Source organism: Ranitomeya variabilis, chromosome 5 (assembly GCF_051348905.1).
Source record: "Ranitomeya variabilis isolate aRanVar5 chromosome 5, aRanVar5.hap1, whole genome shotgun sequence".
Classification (NCBI taxonomy): domain Eukaryota; kingdom Metazoa; phylum Chordata; class Amphibia; order Anura; family Dendrobatidae; genus Ranitomeya; species Ranitomeya variabilis.
Window position 1 is genome coordinate 433,602,506 of NC_135236.1, and position 26,901 is coordinate 433,629,406.

The 26,901-nt window shown below is 41.7% G+C and overlaps 2 protein-coding genes across 11 annotated transcripts in view; both read right to left on the bottom strand.

Moving 5' to 3' along the window:
- KCNC2 (potassium voltage-gated channel subfamily C member 2) overlaps positions 1 to 26,901 on the bottom strand; it is a 395,439-nt gene that overhangs the window by 269,146 nt on the left and 99,392 nt on the right. The gene's annotated exons all lie outside the window — the stretch shown is intronic.
- LOC143776202 (uncharacterized) lies at positions 23,345 to 26,677 on the bottom strand. Its single transcript, XM_077265310.1, has 2 exons — positions 25,770 to 26,677; positions 23,345 to 23,501 (listed from the first exon to the last, which is right to left on the bottom strand). The coding sequence occupies exons 1-2, from the start codon at positions 26,572 to 26,574 to the stop codon at positions 23,470 to 23,472; spliced, it is 837 nt and encodes a 278-aa protein (XP_077121425.1). The 5' UTR covers positions 26,575 to 26,677; the 3' UTR covers positions 23,345 to 23,469.

The following is a 26,901-nucleotide window of genomic DNA, read 5'->3' on the forward strand; positions in this document are numbered from 1 at the left end:
ATACATCTTATTACTTCTACCCAGGTGCATGACCTTACATTTATCCCCATTAAAGCTCATTTGCCATTTATCAGCCCAAGCTTCTAGTTTACATAAATCATCCTGTAATATAAAATTGTCCTCCCCTGTATTGATTACCCTGCAGAGTTTAGTGTCATCTGCAAATATTGAAATTCTACTCTGAATGCCCCCTACAAGGTCATTAATAAATATGTTAAAAAGAAGAGGGCCCAATACTGACCCCTGTGGTACCGCACTGCTAACCGTGACCCAGTCCGAGTGTGCTCCATTAATAACCACCCTTTGTTTCCTATCCCTGAGCCAGCTCTCAACCCACTTACACATATTTTCCCCTATCCCCATTACTCTCATTTTATGTAACAACCTTTTGTGTGGCACCGTATCAAAAGCTTTGGAAAAGTCCATATATACTACGTCCACTGGGTTCCCTTGGTCCAGTCCGGAACTTACTACCTCTTCATAGAAGCTGATCAAATTAGTCTGACATGAACGGTCCCTAGTAAACCCGTGCTGATACTGGGTCATGAGGTTATTCCTCTTCAGATACTCCAGCATAGCATCCCTTAGAATGCCCTCCAGGATTTTACCCACAGTAGAGGTTAAGCTTACTGGCCTATAATTACCGAGTTCAGTTTTTGCCCCTTTTTTGAATATTGGCACCACATTTGCTATACGCCAGGAGAAGTCTTGTATGCGGTTGTGGGAAGAAGAGATAAGAGGGGAGTAGAGAAGGAGATCTTGAGAGGATCGAAGGTTGTGTGTGTGGGTTAGTACCTGGAGACCATGTCGCAGATGTATGGAGGAGACAGGTTGTGGATGGCTTTGTATGTCATAGTTAGGGTTTTGAACTGGAGCCTCTGGACAATAGGAAGCCAGTGAAGGGCTTGGCAGAGAGACGAGTCAGGGGAATAACAGACAGGTGGATTAGTCGGGCAGCAGTGTGTAGGATGGATTGGAGTGGTGCCAGAGTGCTAGAGGGAAGACCAGAGAGTAGGAGGTTGCAGTAGTCGAGGCGGGAGATAAGGGCATGAACTAGCGTTTTTGTGGTTTCATGGTCAAGGAATGCACAGATCCGGGAAATATTTTTGAGTTCGAGTCGGCAGGAGGAGGCAAGGGCTTGGATATATGGCTTGAAAGAGAGGGCAGAGTCGAGGATCACCCCGAGGCACCGAGCATGTAGGATTGGGGAAAGTGAGCAGCCTTGACATTTATGGATAGGTCTCGTGGAGGGGTAGACTGAGATGGTGGAAAGATGATGAATTCTGTTTTGTCCATGTTCAGTTTTAGAAAGTGATCAGAAAAGAAAGCTGAAATAGCAGACAGACACTGTGGGATTTTGGTCAGTAAGAAAGTGAGGTCATGTCCAGAGTAGTGTTGAGCGATACCGTCCGATACTTGAAAGTATTGGTATCGGAAAGTATCGGCCGATACCGGAAAAGTATCGGATCTAATCCGATACCGATACCCGATACCAATACAAGTCAATGGGACACCAAGTATCGGACGGTATCCCGGTATCCTGTATGGTTCCCAGGGTCTGAAGGAGAGGAAACTCTCCTTCAGGCCCTGGGATCCATATCAATGTGTAAAAGAAAGAATTAAAATAAAAAATAGGGATATACTCACCTCTCCGACGCAGCCTGGACTTTACCGCCGTAACCGGGAGCCGTTGTACCTAAAAATGCACGCCTAGAGAGAAAATTTTCTGCCAGGATTTCTGTGCTTTCCTATAGAAGTAAATAGATCTAGCCTACAATATATCACACTGTGCGCATATCTTTCTCTCCGAGCTGTTAATATTTCCAGCAGTATGTTACACCACATATAATACAATTCAGAATGAAAAGTATTACACAGAGGTCTACATTACTTTTCTTCCTCCAGTAACACTAATGCTTAATCAGTGGCAGAAACCACTTTCAAGTCTTAAAGAACATTTTACCTTACATTTTTCCTCCTAGCTGGAAAATGCTCTTGAAAAGCTCTCTCTAGCCATTTTTAGCTCTAAGAATATCTCCCATATTTTACCACCATAAGACACACCATTGATTTCTTTTCCCTTTTTTTCATCTTTTCTAGCCACAGGTCACTGAGAGAAAGAGTACCCAGAATGTGCATCAGGAGGTGAAATGACCATTTCGGAACAAAGTTTTCACTTTAAAATTACTTTGATGTATAGGATGCCTGACATTTAACCATTTATATATTTCTTATAGTCTGTATAGTCAGCATTAGCCTGGATGCCTGACATTTAACCATTTATATATTTCTTATAGTCTGTATAGTCAGCATTAGCCTGTCAATCATGAAAACTATTACTTTAGAAAGATCTATTCATAAATATTTTACTGCTGGTAGTTCTTAGATAAATTCTGATTCAAAGCAACTAAACTGAAAAAGGGACTAAATATAGTTAAAATCAGAGTTCGTATATTTTTAACATTTAGGCCCCCTTCACACATCCTGATGATTTTGACCCTGGAAAAAACAGTACCGGTGAGATCCGTGGTTTGTGGCCATGTGCCATCTGTGTGTACAAATGTGACATCCATTTAACATCCATGTGCCGTGTACTGTCTCTATCTGTGTGTCCGTGTGCTGTCAGTGTGCTGTCAGTGTGACATGTATGGAATGAAATGTAGCATAGAAATTAATGATGTTTGAAGATAGAGGCAGTGATGAGGAACATGATAGATAGATAGATAGATAGATAGATAGATAGATAGATAGATAGATAGATAGATAGATAGACAGATAGGTACATAGATAGATGTCAGTGTGCTATATTATCATTGCTGTGCGTGTTTTTTTCTGTATTTGTTTTTTTAAGAAATTAATGTAAAAAACAAATGGCGCGGGATCCCCCATAATTTTTCTTACCAGCTTAGGGAAAGTCGACAGCTGGGAGTTGATGTTAATATACTGGGAAGAGGCTGGTAACCCTAAAGGTTCCCAGGTTATTAATATCAGCTCACAGCTGTTTGCTTAGCCTTTACTGGTTACTTTACACGGGACCCCAGAAAAAAAAAGATGCAGAGTCCTCTTATAATTACTAACCAGCAAATGCTAAACATACAGCTGTGGGCTGATATTAATATCCTGGGAAGGGGCCATGGATATCACCTCCCCCCGACCAAGAACATCAACCCTCAGCCTCCCAATAAATGGCGCATCCATAAGATGCACCAAATCTGGCGCTTAGCCTCTACTCTTCCCATTTGCCCTGGTGCGGTGGCAAGTGGGATAAGAGCTGTGGGGTTGATGTCAGCTGTTTTATGGCGGCTGACATCATGCCCAGGGGTTAGTAATGGAGAGGCATCTATAAGACACCCTCATTACTAACCCCATAGTCAAATGTAATAAGGACACAGAGTAAAGTCCTTTATTTGAAATAAATACTGCCCACCCATCTTTTACCCATTTATTACTGTTAAATAAAAAATAATACAAACACCTTGTTCCTCACCTGTCTGCCAATAATCCATTTGTCCCACGAAGAGCCCAACTCAGTTACATCTGGATGCATAACTGAGCGATGGCATGATGAGAACACTAAGCAGTGCATCCAGGAGACGCTGAGCTCGAGAATGCGGCTACATGTGACCGGCGGTGACGTCATCGGGATAACCACCGGTCACTGGCAGCAGTTGTCACACGCAGCTCAGTGTCTGAAAGCCTGACTATCTTCCATTTTTATAGAGGGAGTGGCATCACCTGATTAGTCGATAAAAGTTTAATCTGCTAGTGCATTCTTATAGAGAACATTAAAATGATTGTTTTATAACAATAAGATCCATTTTCAAATTAATATGGCATACAGGTAACTATTAATTAATATTAATGGTCTTGTTGCTGAGAAATGTTATATTCCTTCTTCATGCAATGATTTCTTCAAGGCTCCGGGGCGGGTGGTGCCTAGAAGAAATCCCTGCCTCCTCTCATTACAATACCACGTGAGTTGCCCCGCAGGCAAGGGGTACTCGGTACCGGATCTGGTGTTCACATGGGGATGTCACGGTGCCTGCGACCCGGTCCGTGGCCCAGGGCACCCATGTAAAAGGGAAAGGTCTTTAAAGGGATAGAGTTTATGTTCGTGATGCCACCTGTGGTATTCGGTCAGGATGACCGACGCTGCTTTATGGGTTCCGCTGGGGGATGTTAGGGCAGCTAGATGGTATATCTTCCCACAGGTGAAGTATATCCCCAGGGCTCCCGGTGTGTGGATAGTGATATAGTGAGAGGAGCAGAGAAGAACAAGGACACAGGATTGAAGTCTCTTTACCTTGTTTACTGTTGGTTTCAGCAGCCACAGTCCAGGGCACCAGACCACAGGGCAGGCAGAGAAGTCCAGGCAGTCCAGAGACAAGCAAGTTCCCCTGGGTAAGTCAGGTGAGAGCCTGGTACCCGGATTCTTGCGCTGATACTCTTCAGAGGCCTGCTCATGGCCTCCCGGAGCTCTCTCTTTCCTCTGTGCTCCACTCCTGTCTGTCCTCACACACAGACTTCTACTACCAACTGAGCTCTCTCCGCCTCCTAATCAGGATCTTTATTGAGGGAAGCTGCCCTAAAACAGGGCTTGGAGCTCCCCCTCCTGGCCTGGAAGTGGAAGGTGTTGTATGTTTGTAAACCTAACAAAGGAAACCTCACTTGTCTCCAGACAAAGCACTATCCTCCCCGTGAGGAAGACAGCACTACTGTGGTACCCGAACTCCTGGGGTGCCACACATGCCCTCGCATGCACATCAGTTATGGCCCTGGAATCCTGCACCATGTTCGCCCTCAGAAATACATACCTCATCCTCCCTTCTATGGGCACTGCACTCAGAGATCTTCTGTGCAGGTGAGTCACTGTGACCTCTGGCATGCGCGCAGATAAGGTGCTCTCCCCACTTCATCCCTGCACAGTCATGGCTAAGAACCATGTGTACATAGCGATGACTATGCAAGGAGGAAGTGGGGAAAGCACCTTAGTAGTGTGCACATCCGAGGTCACTGGAGTGGAAGTCGCCGGTGCCTGGCGCAGAAGTTTCCTGAATGCAGCGCCCACAGAAGGGATGATGAGTTATTTCTGATGGAGTGCAGGGCACAGAATCCCGGGGCCGTAACTGATGCTATTGGGAGGGGGGTAGTATTACAATGAAGACAGGAGGCAGGGATTTCTTCCAGGCACCGCACACCCCGCAGCCTAGAAGAAACCATTAACATAAAGAGAGAATATAACATTTCGCAGCAACAAGACCATTAATATGCAATATTGAAGAAAAAAGGCACTCACCAGTTCGAATGAATGTGAAAAAGTCCTCTATTTCATACCATGGGATTAGGACTAAGACATGATGTGCAGATTACAGAGGCATGCAAGGAGAGACAGACCATTGCAAGGAGAGGCAGACCATTATATGATGCATACAGGTAGGACTAGTGTAACATTTCTCTTAAATGTATGCCCATATTAATAGGTCATATACATCATGGGGGGGTGACAGATTCCCTTTAATGGGAATATAACAGCATGATTTCACCAATCCCCAAACTATTAATATGTGCATTTAGCTATTTCAAAGATTAGACCAGCAATTCAGTTACATGACCAGACCTTTCTTTCCTTATTGAGAAATCAACATTTGAACTGATATGCAAATGAGCTATTTGTAGATCTGAAGTCCCTGTCACTTTAACTCTATTTCCCACCCAGTGCTGCCTCCTACTGCTTGACTGATGACTCTTCTGAAATCACACAGCTAAAGGCTCTCAGTCAAGTAGGAGGCAGCTCAGGGCAGCGAATAGAGCTGGAGTGACAGAGGTTTCAGATCTACAGTCTCATTTTCATATCAATACAAACTATTATTTTTCAGTAATTGTGGAAAAGAGTGGCCACCTAAAGGTATTGCTGGAATTGTGCTTGAAAGAGTTGCATGCACACATGAATCATTTGGGGGTGAAATCCTGATAACAGATTCCCTTTAAAAAATCATAAACGATTAGCTAGTAAATGGATGGATTATGTTATGAGAAAATCTCTGTTCCAGATAATACATAAGGAATTCCTTCTATGACATGCATATACTGTATAACCATATATATCATGTGGGGTCTTCTTAGTGAGACTACCCCCTTGAATTTTCCATTTTGTCATTACATGAATAATTCATATGTTGTTTAGTTAAGAATTTATAAAGACAGAAATTGTATTCAATCATGAAGTGCAGATTAGGACTACACTTGAAATATCTAAAGCAAGGAATTTACATCTATGTTAAGCCACTATTGCTTCCAGTCATTCTGATCTACTTGCTACACGTACACGGTATACCAAAACTGACTGAACATCACAAAAAGTGATGTTCTTAATATGTTTCGGTTGGTTGATTCATCTCTTCGATTTAGTATCATATGTGATTCATTCATTTACTTCGTTAGATTTATTTATCCAGAATTTTTATTCAATGTGTCATTCTATTTCAGCTTTGTCAAAACTGCTAAAGATGATTACTTCAGACCACATCACTTTTATACTGCGTCGTATTTGCATCTGTTATGTCCATATGTATTTGCTTCCCATAGCCACTGTTGAAAACATCTTCATCTGTGTGAGATACATACTGATTCCCAAAGATGGCTATTTCATCACAAGCATTCGCTGAACTCTCAATGAAAGCCATTGTAATTTGTTTACTTAGCCTATATATTAAAAAAAATCAAAACTGATGGATGACTATTCTGTTATTCAGTTCAGTTTGAACTTTTTAAATAATAATAAATTCAATGCTCTTCATTTTTTTAACTCCCCAAACTTATGCATAGCAACAATAATGTTCACCACTTTTCAACATTCATGTTATTGAAAGTTCCCTTCTCGTATATATATTTAATACTAAATCCATACTCATATAAAATCTTATAAAGTGTTAAAATCTTTTTCAGATGCATCTAAATATAATAGTCTTTACATAAATGCAAGCAAGAATATTGGATTTTACCAATACTTTTAAGTGTAGATAGTCCTGAGGTCCAGATCTATCAAATCTGATAAATATCTGACCTGCATTTCCAAAGTGAGTCATAAGTATATTATAATTAAAAATGGTAATCTCAAAGGAGAATTTTATTATGGAAAAAGGTGTATCTTGGCTTGATGGAATTATTCCCTCTCTTCCCACATTAGTAAAATTCTCCACTATTCAAAATGCAAGGAACAGAAGCAATGAGACAAGTGTCATTACTATCATGTCCACTGACCTCATTCAGAGGATTCTAAGTGGGTAAACTACCTGTGCTCACCTACTCACCATTGGGTGCACGGCATAACTGAAAGCGGAGCTCCTGTAGTTACAGTCAGAGTCTATGACAGCACCTTTCCTGCCTGTTAAATCCACTAGAAGTTATGATCGATAGTGACCATGGCATACAAAGGTTTGTGAAATGGAGAAGGCTCCCCCTCTCACCCCATCAGCACCTCCACAATGAGATTACGAGTTACTGATAGTGATTCTGCTAGGCGCAATGGCCTTTTAGACCCTGCAATAAGCACAGAATAACAGGTGTCCTGTCAGTGTAACACCGATAGGTCTAATACCCTGTAATTAGAGATGACTACACCACATGCGAAACACATGGTGTCTGCCAGCCCAGGTAATCAAAAGCCGAGCCTGCAATCCTGGGGGTAAGAAAATTCACACAGCTCCCTCCTGTCCAGGGCCAGAGACTACTGACGTGGACCATTGAAAGGAGTGGCACCAGTGTCGGACTGGAGCACCTTGGGCCCACCAGAGAAAATCATTCCTGGGGTCCACTATGTAGCTACATAGAAATAAATACAAGACCACCAATTGTGTGGTAAAACATGCTAATATCAGGGTATAATACCAGGTAGTACACGTCTTAATTATGTAGCAGGGGTTGGGGTAGCCCCCTCATAGAATATAATGTAGCCTCCCTCATAGAATATAATGTAGTCCCCTCATAGAATATAATGTAGCCTCCCTCATAGACTATAATGTAGCTTCCCTTATAGAATATAATACAGCCCCCCTCATAAAATAATTTAGCCCCCTCAAAGAATATAATGCAGCCCCTCTCATAGAATATGATGCACCTCCCACTCATAGAATATAATGCAGCACCCCACAAAATGTAATGCAACCCCCTCATAAGGTATAATGCAGTCCCCACCATAGAATATAATGTAGCACCCTCATAGGGTATAATGCAGCCCCCTCATATAGTATAATGCAGCCCCCCATAGAGTATACTGTAGCCCCCTCATAGGGCATAATTCTGCCCCCTCATATAGTTTGATGTAGCCCCCAGAATATAATGTAATTCCCTGAAAGAATAATGCAGCCCCACCACAGAATACAATGTAGCCCCCCAAAGAGAATACTGTAGCCCCCTCATATAGTATGATGTAACCCCAAGAATATAATGTAGTCCCCTGAGAGAATAATGCAGCCCCTGACAGAATATAATGTAGCCCCCTCATAAAGTATAATACAGCCCCCCTCAAAAGTATAATGCAGCCCCTCTCCGTCTCCATCATTGTTTTACTCCTCCACCTCCATCATTGCCTTCCCCAACCACCCCTTTCCACCACCTCCATCATGCCTTCTCCCCACAACCTCATCATTGCCCATTCCACCACCACCTCCATTGTCTTTTCCACCACTACCATCATTGACCTTTATACCACAACCATCATTGCTTTCTCTCCCACCACCTCATCATTGCCCATTTCAACACCTCCATCATTGCCTCCCCTCCACCATCATTGTCCTTTCCACCACAACCATCATTGCCTTCTTCCTCCCCACCCCATCATTGTCCATTTCACCAACTTCATCATTGCCTCCTTCCCCACCACCCCCATCGTCCTTCCCCACCACCCCATCATTGCCAATCTCCAATACACACATTTCCAATATACACACACACACAGCACTGCACCACTCTCTCTCACTCACACACACAAACAGGATGCTATAACTGTCCCCATTGCTAAAGAGAAATGAATATTCATGCTTCTCCATTCCCCCATGGGGGTGGAGAGGAGTGAATACCATTTCACTTTAATAGCGGGCAGCGTTAGCCGCAGGCTGCAGCTAACACTGCCCACATGTAAAGCCTCACCACCACCGCAGCACCCTCTCACACTCACACACAAAGCACCGCACCACATACACACACGCATGCAGATAGACACACAGCACCACTCACCTCTCACAGGACAGGCATGGCTTCCTGTCACCCACTGCTGCTCCACTGGCACAGGGCAGGCCCCCTTGATTCAGGGGCCCCAAAACCACTGGCTGAGGGTCCCTAGAGCAGTAAGGGCCTTTGGCATCTGCTGGCCAGTATGCCAGCAAGTGTCAGTGCCTGGGCCCACCAGAGAATCCTCCAGTTCTCCGGTGGGCCAGTACGACCCTAGGTGGCACTAAGCAATCTGCTCATTTCAACCTGCAATGCATAAATATTGGAGGGTACTGGACCACTGTTCAGACAAATATAACTTGAAGTCCCAAAGAGGGACTAAAAGAAAAAAGTTAAAAGAAATTGTAAAAATATGAAAAAGCATAAATTAATGCCCTCACATGGGTCTATCACCCAAGAAAAAAAAAGAAAAATCAGTATAATGCTGTGTTCACATTTATTCTGTGTTTTACTCTCAACTCAACCCACAAAAAACAAGTGCAGCGCCCCAGAGTCCTGGTCGTTGCAGTATTGTCGCTCTGCCGCCAAGGGGAGTGATGGTACGTCTGATGGCACTAAAGGAGTTCACCTGACCAGGTATCACAGTCACACACTACACTTCACACTCCGGCCACCAGGGGGAGCAAAAGGTTCTATGTATTAGGCCACTCCTCACACTCTGGTAAAACTGGGAGTCGGATAGGAAGTTAGAGAGAAGCTGACTGGGTTTTGCCCAGGTAACATCCTGTGAGAGGGGAGCGTTGCTTGGGAGGATTCAGGGAGGTCCCTGTCAGGGGTGGGATCCTGGCAGTGGCCTAGCACGAGACAGATCGTTACGGAGCCGCGCCTGCACCTCATTGCGGCGGCATCCTAAGAAAGGACAAGAAGCGAAGCATATTGTGGAGAAGTGAGAAACGAGATCACAGCACAAAGGAGAATAGAACCAGGAGGAGTCGTGCCCCGAGATCGGCAACATCCTTCTGAGGCGCGTAGCCGGCAGCCGGAACGCCGAGGGAGTAATAGACTCTACGCATTACTCTGAACTACGGCAGGGCAGTTAACTCTAGGTTGGCTGTCTCACCTTTACACCTAATGAAGACAACGGAGGCAATTGTGGGAGAGGGGCATCTCTAGGGTCCCTATAAAATAACTCCAGCCCTACCCCTTCATACGGGTGCGTTCTATCCAAACCATCTGGGGGACGGAGAGAGAAAGAACAGAAACATAAACGACAGTTGTGAGGACTATCCCGTGGTGCTCAGCAGGGAGGTACTACAACACACAGGCGCTACTAGGAAGGCTACTGATTTCCACCTGCAAAGGGAACTCTGGATGTGCATTTGGACCGGCTGGTCTCAGCCAGCCCTGTTAGCAGTGCTCTGGATTGTGGATGCCGAAGCCTTCAGTAAGAAGGTGAAGAGACTGCAACCCTGTGTCCTTGTCATTTACTGCGACCTACACCATCACCACCTACTCATCAAAGGGAAGCCCTGGGGACATACTTCACCTGTGGGAAGTTACACCATCTAGCTGCCATTCCATCACCCCAGTGGACCCCTAGCAGCGTTGGTCACCCTGACCGAATACCACAGGTGGCGTCATGAACACTTGACAAACTTTCGCCTATACCTTTAATTGGGCGCCCCTTAGCAGGGCCACGGACCAGGTCGGGCCACCGTGACATCCCCAGAACCGAGACAGAGGGACCCGGTACCGAGTACCCCACTGCCCTGCGTTTGGGGGCCGCTCCACAAGCACCACTGAGGTCTCTCAACTGTCGACAGAAATATAGAAGGTTTCGATTTCTACTTGTAGCAAAAATGTTTTAGAAAAGCATCAAGCCAAAATAAATTCAACTACGGTATATCTGCACTCCCATATCCAAATTCTTTCTGAGCCACACATTGTACCCAAACCTCAGTTAGCGTAACCATACACGGTTTTAGGGGCAGCATAGTGGCTCAGTGGTTAGTACTGTTGTGTTGCAACGCTGGAGTCCTGAGTTCAAATCAATAAAAGAGTTTTTATGTACTCCATGGGTTTCCTCCAAAGGTATACTGATATACCAAAAAAACATTATTCTGCCACTTGTGCTACACGTAACAGGGCTTCAGCCCTGTTATATGTAGCAGAAATTACCATTTCATATATGAGATCTATAATGACAAGCATGAGGGACTTCTGCAGGTCCCCGGCTGTCATGCCAACCCATCGGCACCCCACGATCATGTGACAGAGGTGACAATGGGCAGGTTTGTGATGCGCTTCCAGTAAGCGAGAGTGAAATGCAATTGTCAGAAATTGACAATGGCATTTATCTTTTTAAGAGCCGCAGGTAGATCGCAATTCCACCGGCAGCTGATAGGGGCACATGACACCTGTCAAATCAGCCGTCATGTGCCTGAAAAGAAGCAGGCTCAGAGCCGCATCAAATGCTGGGACAAGACCTATGACGTACTAATACGTCATAGGTCATGAAGAGCTAAAAAGAGTAAACAGTTGAGAAAACTCTTATAGTATTGCTCAGGAAGGTACCTGGGAGTAACAATGTCATACTGACTAACCCTGCTGTTAAACATTATATCAATATAATGGAGGTACTGTTGTAGAGGCACTGCATTATTCTGATCATGAATGAACCTGTTCTGATGGAATTGTGACTTGCACTATTGTTGCCATTGTCATGTTGGTGTTGTTTTTCTTTGCAGTCAAATTTAGCAAAATACCTCTCATGACATTCAAGGTATGGAGTATGTTACGAATTTGCCCCTGTTTGACAGAGCTTCATCACCTTCTCCTTTGGCTGCTGCTCTTGCTGTCCTCCAGGCTGTGTTTTGTAAGTGTCCCATCATGCTCACATGTGATTATCTTACTGAGTCCTCGTATTAAGATTCTTAGTTTCACTGTGCACCACATCTTGCCCCATACCTGCTTTCCAGTGCCTTGTCTGCCTGTGGCCTCCAGTGCTTCTAGTTCTTATTTCCCACGTGCCTTACATGCCTGCTGCACTGATGCCCATGGCCCATGTGTCCATTCGGTCCTAGAGCTTGGAGGACCCATCTTACCAGTTGACATGATGGTTGATCTGTTTTTAGAAATTGACCACCACTTTCTAAGTCTACCAAATGCACACTATGCAGCATGGCTAGTCTGAGAAACACATACCCCCCCCCCCCCCCCCCGCTCTCGGATCGGCCAGTGCTGCTCACATGGACTTCAGGTAATCAGGCAGTAGCGCTGAAAGCATTTTGTGATAACATAAAGGAAACTGTAAAACACAGATGGACGGCAAATCAAGGGAACCAGATAATATTACTACAAATACCCCTTCACATATCAATTTTGGCCCTTCTGAACAGTGGAGGGTCACTTTAACTATAGGGAACGTCAAGTATTTTATTATTACAACAATGGCAAAACAGCAGTAGGACCCTATTGTTAAATTATTACAATCTGATTTAGCTTGTGCATTGTGATAATATAACTAAGCAGACTTATATGTAGGAGTCATATGGGAAAGCATGAAAAAAATAAAAAAAACAAAATATCATCATTATAGCATATCAAAAAGTAAGCTGTAATTCTGATCGTCAGCTTTGCTACGTATACTGTATATCATACATATGCCAGGAACATGACTGATGGATAAAACGTTCTTTCTTTCATGCTGGTCCCTGCTCAGTCACCTCTGAAATACAATGCCTAAATCATTAAAGGTCCTTCTCCCCTGGAAGGACATTGAAGGATAAACTGACAAAGATATCCATCACAGGATCTATAGAGTCTATTGTAAAGTATCAAAGGCACCTTTTCCACAATGAAAATCATTTTACAAACTACCTGTATATAGAAAATAATATTGTTCCTATGAAGTCTCAGATGAAATACCTCTCTCCTAAAAAACAATATTAGTCTTGACAGTGTGTCTAGATGAATTTAGATGAACTTTTCGAGCTACATATAACTAATATGTATTGCACAGTTTTCACCAGATGCATATCTACTCTTGGTCTTCTCCTGCCAACGATTAAGCATACCGTCAATCTCATATATGACGTGATGGTCAAAGTGGTTCAATCCTGCCTGATCACATTACAGGGACTACTATTAAAGGCCATTTACTAACTCGTAATAATGGGCCACCAATGAGCTAAATAAGCATCTACCTTTTGTTTTACTGGACTTACCGCCTTGAAGTGCTGCCTTCTATTGGTGTGTTTGGTGAGAGACCTGGAGGCCTTCACCAAAAATTTATGAGGACTTGTGCTGCTTTCAGATTTTTTCAGATTTTTAAACTGATGAATATGTATATTTTTGCTCCCTACTTGAATAACAATAGTATTCACTCCCTGTCCACGCTGTGTAGTGTGCAATAGAATAGAATTTCTAATGTAATAGATAGAATAAATCTAATATTTATACAACCTATCACATTTAAAGAGAACTTATCGCCTTTGTGTCTCAGACTTTGTATTTAAGAAAGCAATGAGCAGTCATACACAAATGATTTTAGAAAAATGTTGACTTTTTCTACTACTTTAGACCAAAGTAACATAATGACTTCCTGACCTATGACATCTGGTCTTGATATCTGATCTCAGCCACATGGTTGTAGCAGGTAACACATCTCCTTTCCCTAAAGCAATAAATGTTTACCACAATATCACACAAAGTGCCTCCTGAATATAAAATTTTTATACACTGCGTGCCTGAATGCAATGGCGTTCCACACACATTGCCCCTCAAATTAATAGTGCCATGCACCAGTTAATGTGCCATGCGCTGTTTCTCTAAATACTTGTGTGCTCCACAAAGAAAATTAAGCAATAAGTATGGATAACTGAGACAGAACACTTCATGAGTGACTGGGCTATGCTGAGATTGAAAATGCACCAGATAATATCCTGCCACCATCACTTCCCCATTGTACTTTCCCATAAATTGTTCCAGAAGGTTCCTAAACACATTACTGATTGTCTGGCTGTGATTTTAACAAGCTAATCAGCCGGTGCAGATGGGAATTCTGCTATAATAAAATGGGTCATTCGCTTCTTCCCTCCAAAACCAATGCCGACAGAAAATACTGTGTTACTTTAAAATAGCAGTCACAGATTGCTGGCCAGTGTGCCGTGCAGGTCATCTACTGAATCAATTGTTTTCGAAAACTCACCCAGACCAGCAGCTTCTGTCAACCATTGACTTATGGGCTGTTATTTTGGATTTCCTTTGACATTTAAAGTGAACATGTGAGCAGGATTTTGCTCAGTGAACTACTGTGTCAGGTTGGCGCTGTTATACTGATTAAAGTGATACCTGGGATGAAGAAATCTGTCTTGTGGTTCTTGTGTAATCAGTGTTAGAAGTTTTCAGTTAATTATATGCTCGTGCTCCAGGGCGGGATTGTAGGCAGAGTCTTATCTACCTGCTCTAAACCAGAGAAACCAAGGAGAAACCAACCTACTTGCTGCCCCGAAGCACAAACATACTCCTCATCATAGAGACAGACTGTGCTTCGGCGGCCTGTGCGCAATTTCTTTCTTTGGTTTCTCTGGCTTAGAGCAGGAAAATAAGACTCTGTCTACAGTCTCAGCCCGAAGCACGGGCATATCATTAACTAAAAACTTCTAACACTGATTACACAAGAACCACAAGATGGATTTCTTCACCAAAGAAACATAATGACTTCCTGACCTATGACATCTGGTCTTGATATCTGATCTCAGCCACATGGTTGTAGCAGGTAACACATCTCCTTTCCCTAAAGCAATAAATGTTTTCCACAATATCACACAAAGTGCCTCCTGAATATAAAATTTTTATACACTGCGTGCCTGAATACAATGGCGTTCCACACACATTCCCCTCAAATTAATAGTGCCATGCACCAGTTAATGTGCCATGCGCTGTTTCTCTAAATACTTGTGTGCTCCACAAAGAAAATTAAGCAATAAGTATGGATAACTGAGACAGAACACTTCATGAGTGACTGGGCTATGCTGAGATTGAAAATGCACCAGATAATATCCTGCCACCATCACTTCCCCATTGTACTTTCCCATAAATTGTTCCAGAAGGTTCCTAAACACATTACTGATTGTCTGGCTGTGATTTTAACAAGCTAATCAGCCGGTGCAGATGGGAATTCTGCTATAATAAAATGGGTCATTCGCTTCTTCCCTCCAAAACCAATGCCAACAGAAAATACTGTGTTACTTTAAAATAGCAGTCACAGATTGCTGGCCAGTGTGCCATGCAGGTCATCTACTGAATCAATTGTTTTCGCAAACTCACCCAGACCAGCAGCTTCTGTCAACCATTGACTTATGGGCTGTTATTTTGGATTTCCTTTGACATTTAAAATGAACATGTGAGCAGGATTTTGCTCAGTGAACTACTGTGTCAGGTTGGCGCTGTTATACTGATTAAAGTGATACCTAGGATGAAGAAATCTGTCTTTTGGTTCTTGTGTAATCAGTGTTAGAAGTTTTCAGTTAATTATATGCTCGTGCTCCAGGGCGGGATTGTAGGCAGAGTCTTATCTTCCTGCTCTAAACCAGAGAAACCAAGGAGAAACCTACCTACTTGCTGCCCTGAAGCACAAACATACTCCTCATCATAGAGACAGACTGTGCTTCGGCGGCCTGTGCGCAATTTCTTTCTTTGGTTTCTCTGGCTTAGAGCAGGAAAATAAGACTCTGTCTACAGTCTCAGCCCGAAGCACGGGCATATCATTAACTAAAAACTTCTAACACTGATTACACAAGAACCACAAGATGGATTTCTTCACCCCAGGTATCATTTTAATCAGTTTAACACTGCCAACCTGACAATACCTGTAGATTACTTAGCAAAATCCTGCTGACAGGTTCACGTTAAATGATTAGAAACTATTCAGTGTGACAAGTATATAACAATAAGGAGCATCTAGAAGGGGCAAAAACTGTATTGCAGCATTATTATTAGAAATAAGCAAACATAGTTACATAGTTATTAAGGTTGAAGGAAGACTTTAAGTCCATCTAGTTCAACCCATAGCCTAGCATGCCCTAACATGTTGATCCAGGGGAAGGCAAAAAAAACCCATGTGGTAAGAGTAAGCTCCATCATGGGGAAAAAAATTCCTTCCCGACCCCACATACGGCAATCAGTCTAGTTCCCTGGATCAACGCCTTATCAAGGAATCTAATATATATACCCTGTAATATTATACTTTTCCAGAAAGGTATCCAGTCCCCTCTTAAATTGAAGCAATGAGTCATTCATTACAACATCATACGGCAGAGAGTTCCATAGTCTCACTGCTCTTACAGTAAAGAATCCGCATCTGTTATTATGCTTAAACCTTTTTTCCTCCAGACGTAGAGGATGCCCCCTTGTCCCTGTCACCGGTCTATGATTAAAAAGATCAGCAGAAAGGTCTTTGTACTGTCCCCTCATATATTTATACATTAACATAAGATCACCCCTTAGCCTTCGTTTTTCCAAACTAAATAGCCCCAAGTGTAATAACCTATCTTGGTATGGCAGACCCCACAGTCCTCTAATAACCTTGGTCGCTCTTCTCTGCACCCGCTCCAGTTCAGCTATGTCTTTCTTATACACCGGAGACCAGAACTGTGCACAGTATTCTAAGTGTGGTCGCACTAGTGACTTGTATAGAGGTAAAATTATGTTCTCCTCATGAGCATCTATGCCTCTTTTAGTGCATCCCATTATTTTATTTGCCTTTGTATCAGCTGTCTGACACTGGCCACTGAATATGAGTTTGTCATCCACCCATACACCCAGGTCTTTTTCATTGATGGTTTTGCCCAGAGTTTTAGAATTAAGCACATAGTTATACATCTTATTACTTCTACCCAAGTGCATGACCTTACATTTATCCCCATTAAAGATCATTTGCCATTTATCAGCCCAAGCTTCTAGTTTACATAAATCATCCTGTAATAAAAAATTGTCCTCCCCTGTATTGATTACCCTGCAGAGTTTAGTGTCATCTGCAAATATTGAAATTCTACTCTGAATTCCCCTACAAGGTCATTAATAAATATGTTAAAAAGAAGAGGGCCCAATACTGACCCCTGTGGTACCCCACTACTAACCGTGACCCAGTCCGAGTGTGCTCCATTAATAACCACCCTTTGTTTCCTATCCCTGAGCCAACTCTCAACCCACTTGCACATATTTTCCTCTATCCCCATTATTCTCATTTTATGTATCAACCTTTTGTGTGGCACCGTATCAAAAGCTTTTGAAAAGTCCATATACACTACATCTACTGGGTTCCCTTGGTCCAGACCGGAACTTACCTCTTCATAGAAGCTGATCAAATTAGTCTGACATGATCGGTCCCTAGTAAACCCATGCTGATACTGGGTCATGAGGTTATTCCTCTTCAGATACTCCAGCATAGCATCCCTTAGAATGCCCTCCAGGATTTTACCCACAGTAGAGGTTAAACTTACTGGCCTATAATTTCCGAGTTCAGTTTTTGTCCCCTTTTTGAATATTGGCACCACATTTGCTATACGCCAGTCCTGTGGTACAGACCCTGTTATTATGGACTCTTTAAAGATTAAAAATAATGGTCTATCAATGACTGTACTTAATTCCTGTAGACATATTTGATTGAAACTAAATTTGACAAAACTCCATATTCAAAAAAGGTGAATTTGCTTCCTCACAAATTCAGAAAAAAGGAAGCTATTTCAGTGTAAGTGACGGAAACCAGAAGATGTGGTGAGGACTGAACAGGTGACAGTGAGGAGCTTAGGGGTCGGAGAGGTGAGCAGTAAGATGAGTATAAGAATTTTGTAATCATTACATAATACGTTTATTATTTTCTGAGGTCTGGAGACACTGCATAGTATAATATTCTGCGTAGAATAATTTTTCTGTGAATTGAATTTCCCAGGAAAAAACACATGAATGGCTATTCAAAATTTTACCTGATCCGCTCATCTCTAATTATGTTTTACTACCACGTAGAAAAGGAGTAAATCAGCCATCACTTGTAAGAAATGAGGTAAGACTGTGAGTGCATCCTCCTGGGTTGTCTTCCCCTATTGCCTTGAGTTTGACTAGTTGGGAGTATGTATTTTGTTACTAGCGCATTGGAAAGAAAAATTGCTACTTTATAGTAATAACTTGCATTCCTATAGTGTGTGTCTTTATTAATAAAGAATGTTTTTCCAATTAAAAAAATGTAAAAAGTTGATAATGTCACACATAGTATAATATATAAAGTGCCCTGGTCCCATGCTGCCACGTATAACACAAGAATTGTTATGTAGGTTAGAATTATCCAGCCTAGATTTATTGCTGAGAAATAGGGATTCTCTGTTTAAGTAATCCAGTTTTCTAAACATAGATGGTAAAACACCTCCGTTTCCAGATGGGATTTATCATGAGGAAGAAACACATGCATTTGCTGTTTTCAGTTCACAATGTTGGGTGCTAAGCAGGTTGGATGTCATTTTATTTTTAGCTGCTTGTAGCAGAGCAACCACAAGTCTGTCCTTACACTGTAGATACCAATAACCTTCACAGCTCAGAATGGAACAAGATATAGGCGGAAAACACAGGATGCATGAACGAATGTATGGCACACTGTTATTACATGAAGGATGGCTAATTAACCTGCTAATGACCTCATATGGTAAATGTACAGCACGCGGTTTTGGGTCATTATAAATAGGACACAGGCTTAAATCATCAGATGGGTGACCAGCTGTCAAAGAAATCTGGACGACCCAAAGAAAAAATGTTTTCCAACTGCTTTTGTATTCCCTGTGTTAGCAAACACAGCCTTAAACACAAAAGACAGAATAGAGATCATGGAGGGCTCAACGATAGCCATCCCATCACCAACAGCGGGCTCTCTCTGCTCTGTACATACTTCTATCCGATACTATGCTTGTGGGAGTGTGCGGATCCTCAAAACTGAAGGTCCAGATCTAAAGATGCACAAACAATTTTTTTTCTATTTTTTTCCTAATCCTGTCAATTTGCGTAATATAGTGTAGGTGTGTTAATATACTTACCGATCATCATCTTCCCACTTTTTCATCGCAGCTCTGGTCCTCTTCTAAATCAGGTGATTTAAAATCCAACTCACCGAATCACACGGGGTTTTTGTGTGGACTAGAAGTCACTTTCCCAATGTCATTCTATGGAGCCTAAATCTGAGTTTCCCTAGGCTTACATTGACAAAAAGTAGCGTTGTTCCTCACAGCGGTCCCTATGTGAGCCAGAGAAAGAGGGGCGATAACATGACCTAGAAGAAGAAGTGCTGGAAGCCAGGGAAGATGGCTGTTGGTAAATATATTAATGCACCTGTATTAGACAGAATTAGAGAAAAAAACGTTAGAAGTGCTAGTTTAAAGTGGTTTCTACGGTAAAACTCTAAACTCCTACTATTTCTTAAAGGGAATGTGCACTACTTTGACAACCCCTTTTCAATTGTTATATTCCCCCTTATAAAAATGAAAACAGCATATACTAACCTTCGGTGCCAGCTCCTTTCCAGTGATGATGGCACTGAGTCTCCCAGGGCTCGCATGACGTTGTTATGCCATGGATAACTGCAGCGAAAAATAGTCTGGGGGAAATGGTGGATGAGGATGAGGAAAAAGCCAATATGCTAAATGACTTTTTTTCATCAGTATTTACACAAAAAAATCCCATGGCAGACAATGTGATCAGTGATAACAAAAATTCCCCATTAAGTGTCACCTGCTTAACCCAGCAGAAAGTACGGCGGCGTCTAAAAATCACTAAAATTGACAAATCTCCGGGCCCGGATGGGATACACCCCCGAGTACTGCAGGAATTAAGTACAGTCATTGATAGACCATTATTTTTAATCTTTAAAGAGTCCATAATAACAGGGTCTGTACCACAGGACTGGCGTATAGCAAATGTGGTGCCAATATTCGAAAAGGGGACAAAAACTGAACTCAGAAATTATAGGCCAGTAAGCTTAACCTCTACTGTGGGTAAAATCCTGGAGGGCATTCTAAGGGATGCTATACTGGAGTATCTGAAGAGGAATAACCTCATGACCCAGTATCAGCACGGGTTTACTAGGGACCGATCATGTCAGACTAATCTGATCAATTTCTATGAAGAGGTAAGTTCCGGACAGGACCAAGGGAAACCAGAAGATGTAGTGTATATGGACTTTTCAAAAGCTTTTGATACGGTGCCACACAAAAGGTTGATACATAAAATGAGAATAATGGGGATAGGGGAAAATATGTGTAAGTGGGTTAAGAGCTGGCTTAGGGATAGGAAACAAAGGGTGGTTATTAATGGAGCACACACGGACTGGGTCGCGGTTAGCAGTGGGGTACCACAGGGGTCAGCATTGGGCCCTCTTCTTTTTAACATAATTAATAATGACCTTGTAGGGGGCATTCAGAGTAGAATTTCAATATTTGCAGATGACACTAAACTCTGCAGGGTAATCAATACAGGGGAGGACAATTTTATATTACAGGATGATTTATGTAAACTAGAAGCTTGGGCTGATAAATGGCAAATGATCTTTAATGGGGATAAATGTAAGGTCATGCACTTGGGTAGAAGTAATAAGATGTATAACTATGTGCTAAATTCTAAAACTGGGCAAAACCGTCAATGAAAAAGACCTGGGTGTATGGGTGGATGACAAACTCATATTCAGTGGCCAGTGTCAGGCAGCTGCTACAAAGGCAAATAAAATAATGGGATGAATTAAAAGAGGCATAGATGCTCATGAGGAGAACATAATTTTACCTCTATACAAGTCACTAGTTCGACCACACTTAGAATACTGTGCACAGTTCTGGTCTCCGGTGTATAAGAAAGACATAGCTGAACTAAAGCGGGTGCAGAGAAGAGCGACCAAGGTTATTAGAGGACTGGGGGGTCTGCAATACCAAGATATATTATTACACTTGGGGCTATTTAGTTTGGAAAAACGAAGGCTAAGGGGTGATCTTATTTTAATGTATAAATATATGAGGGGACAGTACAAAGACCTTTCTGATGATCTTTTTAATCATAGACCTGAGACAGGGACAAGGGGGCATCCTCTACGTCTGGAGGAAAGAAGGTTTAAGCATAATAACAGACGCGGATTCTTTACTGTAAGAGCAGTGAGACTATGGAACTCTCTGCCGTATGATGTTGTAATGAGTGATTCATTACTTAAATTTAAGAGGGGACTGGATGCCTTTCTTGAAAAAAATAATGTTACAGGGTATATACACTAGATTCCTTGATAGGGCGTTGATCCAGGGAACTAGTCTGACTGTCGTATGTGGAGTCGGGAAGGAATTTTTTTCCCCAATATGGAGCTTACTCTTTGCCACATGGGTTTTTTTGCCTTCCTCTGGATCAACATGTTAGAGCATGTTAGGTTAGGCTATGGGTTGAACTAGATGGACTTAAAGTCTCCCTTCAACCTTAATAACTATGTAACTATGAATCAGTGGCCACTTCATTTTCACTTCCCTTGGATGTTCAGAAAAAGTCATAGATCAGCATCACCTCTCACTTCTTCCGGGGGTCAATTTTGTATGAAGGAAGTGAAAGTGAAGTGGCCACTGAAACTGTAGGGCTCAGGTAGCTGAAAAGCGTCATGAGAGCCCAGGAGACCCAGTACCATCATCGCTGGAATGGAGTTGGTATTGGAGGTTAGTATCAGCTATTTTTATTTTATTATGGGAACATAGCAATTGAGGTAGTGGACAAACCAATTAACATATTTTGCCTCTTGTAAATGTATAAAAAAGTCTTCTCTGTGTGTCAGAATAGTTAAGGAGATTGAAACCACACAATTAGGTAGACAATAAGAATAAAACTTAATTAATATCAATTATAATAACCCCAGTGGAAACAATAGAAATGAGTGGGGACCACTCTGACCATGAGAAGAAGACACCATTCACCTAGAACAAGGATAGCAGTCCCAGAAAAGGAAAACCAGAGCAAGGAATGTGTAATCATATAAATTTTATTAGTAGTAATGATACATACAATTAAAAAGTGCACTTGTTGGATAATAAATTAAAACAAAAATTGTCAGACAGATATATAAGCCACATAGGCTTGCGGTGTGCCACAAGGTTTAAAAATGGTAAAACAATAATTAAGTATGTATGTCTCCCCAATAATTAAAAGAACTAACAAAAGTGAAGATAAAAAAATAATTAATTAAAAGGAAGTAACCCTAAATGGGGTTAGAAAGTGCCAAGTGTGAAAAAAGTGCAACAATGTGCAAAATATGCAAACATGTGCTCAATATAACTTAATAGTCACACAAGAGGTATAAGGTGCATGGCAAACAAAAAAAGAGGGGACAATATGAGAGGAGACAAATACCTTGTAGACCTCACCGAGACCAACAAAACGCACCCCGACGCGCGTTTCGGATGCACGATCCTTCGTCAGGGGGTAATGGATGTATATCATTAGGGGTTTATATAGTATTGCTAATAACCGGCGCCATAATGTGGTTTGCTGATGGCCGGCGCCATTGTGTAGGCGGCGCAGACGCCGACAGAAGGACCAGAAGTTCCCGCCCCCCGCGTCACGTGATCGGACGCACAGGAAAGACCCGGCGTTGCCAAGACCACAGTGACGCCGAGAGCAGAGACCGCAGGCCCCCGAAGGCGCATGCGCACCACTCAGGCGTCAGGCGTGAGCAATGGAACCAGAATTGAATGACCTAATACACGGCTAGCCGATAAGAAAGAGATTGTGTACGCAACTAACATATGGACTACAATTAATATAATACCGAAAGGGTTAACTAAATGTGTAGAAAGGTAAATAATAATATAATGACAATTAAACAGATAGTGGTATATACTGGGAGAATTTTACAAAAGTGTTACAGAAATTACATAGAGAAATAACAGAACAAATGATACAGCCACATAGGCGCACAATACCATAAATACTGTGATGATGCAACAGGAAGATAAAGATTCACAATACTAACGAAATTAAGAATAAAAAATATACACAAGAAGTATTAATAAGCGAATTCAATAATACTAATATTATACATATAAACAGAAAAAAATTATTAATAGGGTGTGAACAATGAAATAACATAAATATAATCCAATACTGGACAATAATAGTGTTTTGAAAAAAAGAAAACATAATCAAAATAATATTCTTTCATGTAGATTGAAGAACCTGTCGACCATCCATCAAAATGCGCCAATCACATGGAAAGAGGGACAAAGTGATGAAGATTAATGGACATCATGGAAATAAGGTAAGTAGACTCTGAAAAACTAAAATAATACACATGTGAATACCATACAAAAGAACATACACAGAAACCCAGATAAAAATCCAAAACAATTAAAATTAGTACTCTAATACTGCATTATTATAAAAAGATATAAAAATAAAAGCATGAAAAAGGTTTATTTAAAAAGGAATCTCATAAAAGTTGAATCTTATAAAAATTGAATCTTATAAAAAAGGGGCAAAGCTAAGATTTTCATTGAGGCCAAGTGGGGAAACAGTATCCAAGGTCCATATCCACTTGGCCTCCATTTGGGCTAAAGGTATACTAATTTTACCCCCACGTTCATTTGCTTTGATCATATCGATGCCAATCACCTTTAAAAGTGAGGCATCACAATTATGGTGGACCCTAAAATGCTTGGGGATTGTTTTAAGGGTAGAAATATCTTCTACATCTTTGGCCGCCAAAATACCCAGGACATGTTCCCTCGTCCTAACTTTTAGTTGTCTTGTTGTGAGTCCCACATAGATGAGAGAACAGGGACATGTGGCGTAGTATATTACAGCCTTAGACAGGCAATTAATAGTGTGTTTTATTGAATATATATTCGTCCCTTTCGAATTAGTAAATTCATGGGCTCTTTGAATATTAGGGCATGAGACACATTTCCCACAGGGTTTGCATCCGGTTTGTACTCTGGGACCAAATGGAAGGATGGGAAAAAGGGTATTGTTATGTGCATAGTGACTCTGCACCAAATAGTCCCCCAGATTTTTTGATCTCCTGTAGGTGATATTCGGACTATCCCCAATATATTTCTGTAGGATAGGGTCAGATTGGAGAATTGACCATGATTTGGTTAGATAAAATTTCATCAAATCAGCTTGTCCATGATATTTTGTAATAAACCTCACTGGTTGGTTTAGCACAGGCGTTTTTTTAGAATATAGAGCTTCATGTCTGGTTATATGTTTAGCTCTATTAAAAGCTTTTTTTATAGATCGCCTACTATAACCTCTTTCCAGGAACCGTAATTTTAGCTCCTCAGATTGTTTCATAAAATCTGTCTCATCCGAGCAAATCCTACGTACACGAAGGAATTGTCCCGTTGGTATAGCTCTTATAACTGCTGGGGGATGTGCTGACGTAGCGTGAAGTAAAGAGTTCACGGAAGTGGTCTTACGATATAAGTCTGTACATAGGCACCCGTCTGTCCCCCTCCGAACAGTAACATCGAGGAAATCCAGCATATCCCGGTCAAATTTGTAGGTCAAATGGATGTTGTATTCATTCTGGTTAAGTAATATCATGAACTCCTTGAGTGTGTCAGCCGACCCATGCCAAATTAGAAAGATGTCATCAATGTAGCGTGCCCACATTAGGACACGCTCAATCAATGACACCTCACCCGACATGAAAAGGTCCCTCTCCCACAGCCCCAAGAACAAATTTGCGTAAGCCGGCGCGAAGGCCGCGCCCATTGCAGTGCCTTGGAGCTGCAGGTAGAGGGACCCCTTAAATAAAAAGAAATTATGCGATAAAGAGAAATCCAATAACTGAATTACAAATGCATTCATGTGGGTAGAAAAAAATGAAGTCTGAGCAAAGTACTGAGTTGCTTTAATCCCATCCACATGGCGAATATTAGTGTAAAGGGATTCCACGTCGCAGGACACCAGGAGGGTATCTTCACCAATATACAAGCCATCAACCTTTTTCAAAAATTCAGTAGTATCCTTCGTAAACGATGGGAGTTCTTCTACTAGGGGTTGTAGTTTAGCAGCAATGAATTTGTTTACGTTTTCAAGATAGTTACCACATCCGGAGATTATTGGTCTACCCGGGGGAGCATTGGAATTTTTATGAACCTTAGGTAAGAGATACAGTGTTGATACCATCGGTTCAGACACCTGGAGAGCTGTAAATAACTCCTTGTTAATTAACCCTTGGTCAAAGGCCCCCTTTAAGATATTTAGAAGTTCACCTCTAAATTTTTCCAAAGGGTTAAAGGTCAATCTCTTGTAGCATTCACTATCTCTTAATTGTCTGAGGGCCTCACTCTCATATAATGTCTTGGGCCAAATTACAATATTACCACCCTTGTCAGCTGGTTTAAAAATAACATCATCCAATGTTTTTAATCTTTGGAGAGCCTTCCTTTCATCACCACTAAGATTATCCGAGTCCGAGTAAAGAGGAATTTGACCAAAATCTTTACTGACCGTTTTCACGAACACATCAATTGCTGGACAAGCTGACAAGGGTGGAAATTTGTTAGACCTAGGTTGAATAGATTTAGGAATCTTACCTTCCTGTGGTTCATTTTCCTGTGCCAATTCATGTAAAATGGCTAACGTCTCCTGCTCCGCCTCTGTTGGGAACATTTGTAAGAGACTTTCATTATGGAAAAACTTCTTAAATACCAATTTTCTCGCAAAGAGATGGAGATCTTTGACTGCGGTAAAATGGTCAAAGTTTGCCCTAGGACAAAACATCAAACCGCGACCCAGGATATCAATCTCAGTAAGGGATAGTTCATGTGAACTCAAATTTATTACCTTTAGATTATTTCCAGAGTTTTCATTAGTGTACCCATATGGTTTCTTTGCAGGTACATAACGAGGTTCTCTTTTCCGCTTGGGAGTCGAACCAGTTGATACCATGGAAAAGACAGAAGATGAAGTTCCAGACACATCACACAAGGGTAAGTTTGATGAAGCTGATGGAGTCCCATCTCTCAATGATTCTTTAGGATGATGTCTCCTCCATCTATATACATTTCCACCAGAAAAATCTTTTTGATCCCTCATAAGTTTGCTGGATTGTTTTGTTTGAATATCCTTGACCCACTGATCAATATTTTTGTCCATTTGTACATTAATGGTCTGGATCTGCTCAGGTGTCAGAATAGCTTTTGCTTTAGTAAAGGTTTCATCCAGGAGGTCATCAATTTTTGTTAGGATTCCCAAATTAAGTTTAATTAGTAATTCCATTAATTTCCTAGATGTCCCGTTACATATTTCCTCCCAATTTTTCACAAACTCCTCGTCGTCTACGGGGAAGGATGGAGTCACTTGGATTCGTAACCCCCTAGGGATCAATTGTCTTTGCATATAATTATCTAAGAAAGCCCGGTTCCACCACGATCGGGTTCTCTTATGAGTGAGATTTTTAATTTCATTAAATATATCATTATATTGTAAACCTTTATCAGTATTAGGACCCGTATCACCACCACAGAAAACAGCATTAATTTGGCCCTGCCAGGAAGCCTCTCTGGCTTTCTCTTTTTTTGTTTGCCATGCACCTTATACCTCTTGTGTGACTATTAAGTTATATTGAGCACATGTTTGCATATTTTGCACATTGTTGCACTTTTTTCACACTTGGCACTTTCTAACCCCATTTAGGGTTACTTCCTTTTAATTAATTATTTTTTT